This window comes from Scyliorhinus canicula, chromosome 9, assembly GCF_902713615.1.
Source record: "Scyliorhinus canicula chromosome 9, sScyCan1.1, whole genome shotgun sequence".
Taxonomy (NCBI): domain Eukaryota; kingdom Metazoa; phylum Chordata; class Chondrichthyes; order Carcharhiniformes; family Scyliorhinidae; genus Scyliorhinus; species Scyliorhinus canicula.
Genome location: NC_052154.1, coordinates 70,646,430 through 70,650,525, shown reverse-complemented (window position 1 = coordinate 70,650,525; position 4,096 = coordinate 70,646,430). Strand labels below are relative to the sequence as shown.

General features: G+C 46.9%; 1 protein-coding gene across 1 annotated transcript; it reads right to left on the bottom strand.

The window, feature by feature from the left end:
* Window positions 1-354: 354 nt before the first annotated feature.
* On the bottom strand, window positions 355-1,315 carry mt2 (metallothionein 2). The gene is made up of 3 exons (XM_038806880.1): window positions 1,078-1,315; window positions 919-984; window positions 355-621 (listed from the first exon to the last, which is right to left on the bottom strand). Exons 1-3 carry the CDS (start codon window positions 1,106-1,108, stop codon window positions 530-532), a joined length of 189 nt encoding a protein of 62 aa, XP_038662808.1. The 5' UTR covers window positions 1,109-1,315; the 3' UTR covers window positions 355-529.
* Window positions 1,316-4,096: the final 2,781 nt, after the last annotated feature.

The following is a 4,096-nucleotide window of genomic DNA, read 5'->3' as shown; positions in this document are numbered from 1 at the left end:
GGTACAGTTGTGATCGTCGGTTGGATTGTTCCTCAGTCTAAAAGGTATAGATTGTATCTAGGGAAGGCAAGGAGTCGGAGTATGGCGACGTCATTTTGAAAATACTGAGAGGCTTCCTAACTGGGGAAATATGCTGCTTTTAATTCTTCTAAACTTCCAACAGGTTACTGGCCAGGCGAAACTACATTTCTCCAGAGAATTCGATTTGTACTGAAGGGATTGCTGCTCATGTCGCATTGACGAAGAGTTAAATGAAAATGATGTTCTTAAATGTAGCATTCGGTGTATGTTTAGTGGAGCAACCAGCAACTTTGACCATGCTATTCCCGGCATTTGCAAAACAACAGTCAAGCGTTGAGTTTCATACATAGAATTTATTAATGAGATGCAATTTAGTATGCCCGAAAACAACGTTAAAAATCCATTAAAATATTAACGGTCGTAACCCCTCCTCCATTTATGAGTAATCATACAAAGGACTAAAAAAGCAGTGCACATTATAAAATAAAACTATCTTCGGTCACCATCTTCACTGACAGCAACTACATTTGTCACTGGCGCCTTTGCACACACAGCCCTGAGCACATTTGCTGCAGCCGACGGGACAACAGACGCAGCAGCCTGGATGGAGAGAACATAAACAAATCAGGGGTGAAGCCCAAACATACCATTCCAAAGTTATACACAGATACTGCCACCAAACAGAAACTTGGAAATCCAGTACCAGGTAAAAAAAATCCAGACATAATTAAAATAGTTTTTAACCCATCACCCCCACAATAACCAATTAATAACACTTCACCTATCACCCTCTCACTATAAATCAACAATACAGGGGAAAAATGATTTAAAAAACTACCCAGTTTTAAAAAAGGATCTGAAACGGACAACTCGCTCAGATCTCCTGTAAATACTTACTCTTCTTGCACGATGTACACTTGCAGTCTTTACATTTGCAGTTGCTTCCGCAGTTACAGGGCTCGCCTGCTCGTTAAATAAAACAGAATTACAAACATGCATGTTGCTAAATTCAAAGCACAAAACAGCTCCTAACTCGGGGTCGCATCATTTATTTACCCAGATTGCACGTGCAGGGTGAGTCAGACATGCTGTCAGCTGGTCGCTTCTACGTGGATAAAGTCTTGCGGTTCGGTCGGAGTTGCTGTGTTTTGCTCATCGCCGGCTGTCCTGTATTTATAGCGGGTGGCCGCCGAGCCTCCAAGACCCGAGTGCAAACTGCAAACCCAGCGCAAAGCTCTGGGCCGGTGCACACGGTGCCAACTTCAGCGCGGTGTGCAAACAGCCAGGCTCGTCGCCAGCTGGGGGGCGGCGCAGTCTGGAGCTGCACTGTCCACAATGGAATCAAAATATATACATATAAACATTGGCCGTTTACAACCCGCCCCACAATACTGCCTAGCTGGTACATAAACACCCCGCACACTCTCACCATGGGAACGGGGGAAATGTGTACATTATTTTGAGAGGCTCCCCCCCTCCCAGAACCCCGACCAACTCTTTAATCGTGCCCCTCCCCTCCGTTCCTTTCAAGTGTGTGCAGTTTTATTAGTTGCAACTTTCTGAAGCAATTGATGATAAACTGAGTTTTTAAAAACCCGAAAATTAACAGGTTTTGGCAGCGTCTGCGGGCAGAGAAACGAGACTGAACGCTGCGGATCAAAATGATCCTCCCACAGAACTTGCAATGATATTTGTGATACATTGGGGCTGCCTTTGGCCATTGAAGTGGGTCTCTCGGGTCGGGTTAGTGTGGTGTAAATGTGAGAGATAAAGCCGGTCACCGCGACCATCCCCCCCAGTGGAGAGAGACAGTCAGATGGCTCCAGTACATAAACAGTGTGAGGCGCCCTTTGTCCCCGGGCTGCACACGAGCCGGGAGCGTCAGCATCTCAGGCCGAGCGCAGCGCCAGGCTTTTCCACACGGGTTCCTCTAACAGGGGGGAGGGGAGATGGGGGGAGGAGGATGTGGTAAGCATGTGAGACGCCAGGCGAATGCAGATGGGAATCACTGAAGCCACACAAACAACTCCGGGAATGTCTGGACAGGGCCTCGTGGTTGGGTGCCGACGTGCTGTTGATCACGGTGCAAATGCTTTGTGCAACACCGTTGTGAGGTTTGGCCTCAGTCACCCCTTCCCCACGACTGACAGACGGGCGGGAAAGGAGTCTGCCTCAGTCCCCCGAGAAATTAGAACCCACTCCATCAACCACTCCACCCCGTTATCGGCAGGCACCAGGCAAGCTCAAATTAATAAGTGACTAAATTAACATTTTAGCAAAACCTTTCACCTGTTTTCAATGGCTCCCCCCCCGGTCCCCGTCCAGATTTACTGATATGCAGAGGTTTCCAAAACATTCTCTCCAGAAGGTGTAATGTTGAAAGGCATTGCATTCTGGCTAACTTTCAAATTTCACAATTTATACATTCGGAATCCGTCTTCTTTTTGTGTTTCAGACAAACCATTAGTTCTCCAAAATAAACCTGAACAGTAAATCATCCTCTTCAAAGATGCCTCCAAGAGCATTAACCCTTTTTCACCTGTTTACAGAAACAGTCGCCCCTGCAATCTCCGAGTCCACATACAGACCGCTTCACCTCAAGACAGCACGGTAGCACAAGTGGATAGCACTGTGGCTTCACAGCGCCAGGGTCCCAGGTTTGATTCCCCACTGGGTCTGCAGAGTCTCTACATTCTCCCCGTGACTGCGTGGGTTTTCTCCGGGTGCTCCGGTTTCCTTCCACAGTCCAAAGATGTGCAGGGTTAGGTGGATTGGCCATGATAAATTGCCCTTAGTGTCCAAAACTTAGGATGGGTTATTGGGTTTACGGGGATAGGGTGGAAGTGAGGCTTAAGTGGGTCGGTGCAGACTCGAGGGGCCTATTGGCCTCCTTCTGCACTGTATGATCTAACCCCACCTTTGAGTAAAGACATTCCCACAAATCCCCTCTCCCGTTCAAAGGTATGGTCTACACATGATTATTTCCAGAAGGGGTTCCTATGGATGTCAGATGAGCGACTCGTCTGGGAGAGAAAGTAACTAAGGGCTCTTTAGAGTTAACATGCCTCCAAGATAATGGTGAGATTGTAATCTAAGAGTGGGGTTAAAACGTGGTTTAAAATGATGTTGGGGGTCAACCAGATGTACCACAGGGATTGGTGCTGGGTCCCTTGTAATGTACATTCATGATCTAGACATTGCAGCATGGTGGTGCAGTGTTTAGTACTGTGGCCTCATGGCACCGGGGTCCCAGTTCCATCCTGGGTCTGGATCACTGTCCGTGTGGAGTTTGCACATTCTCCCCTTATTTGCGTGGGTTTCCCCCCCCACAACCCAAAGATGTGCAAAGGGTAATTGGGAAAAATGAATTGGGTACTCTAAATTTATTTTTAAAAATCTAGATCTAGACATGAATGTGGGGGGGGGGGGGGGGGGGGGGGGGGGTGATCAGTAAATTCACAGATGACAAGAAAATTGATGGTGTGGTAAATCACGAAGAACAAAACTGTATTTTACAGGGTCATATGTACGGTCTAGTCGGATGAGCAGAACGGTGGAAAATAGAATTTAGCCCAGAAAAGTGTAAGGTGATGCATTTTGGGAGGACTAACATGGAAGGGAATACACAGTGATTGGTAGGATAAAAGAGGGATCTTGGAGTGTGTGTCCAACAGGCCCCTGAAGGCAGAAAGACAGGGAGATAAGGTGGTTAGGAAGGCAAATGGGATATTTGCCTTTATGAAATGAAAATCGCTTATTGTCACAAGTAGGCTTCAATGAAGTTACTGTGAAAAGCCCCTAGTCGCCACATTCCGGCGCCTGTCCGGGGAGGCTGGTACGGGAAGCTGGTACGGCTGGTACAGCTTTATTAGCTGAGGCATGGTATATAAGAGCAGGGAGGTAATGATACAGCTGTATAAAATGCTTATTTTTAAAAAATAATTTACGGGATGAGGGCGTCGCTGGTTAGGCCAGCATTTATGGCCCATCCCTAGTTAATAATAATAATCTTTATTGTCACAAATGGGTTTAAATTAACACTGCAATGAAGTTACTGTGAAAAGCCCGTAGTCGC

Coding starts and splice junctions, on each gene's coding strand:
- mt2 (XM_038806880.1), bottom strand. CDS start 1,108: ATGTCTGACTCACCCTGCACGTGCAATCTGG. Junction 985..1,077: donor ACCCTGCACGTGCAATCTGG/GTAAATAAATGA, acceptor TTTAACGAGCAG/GCGAGCCCTGTAACTGCGGA. Junction 622..918: donor GTGTACATCGTGCAAGAAGA/GTAAGTATTTAC, acceptor CTCTCCATCCAG/GCTGCTGCGTCTGTTGTCCC.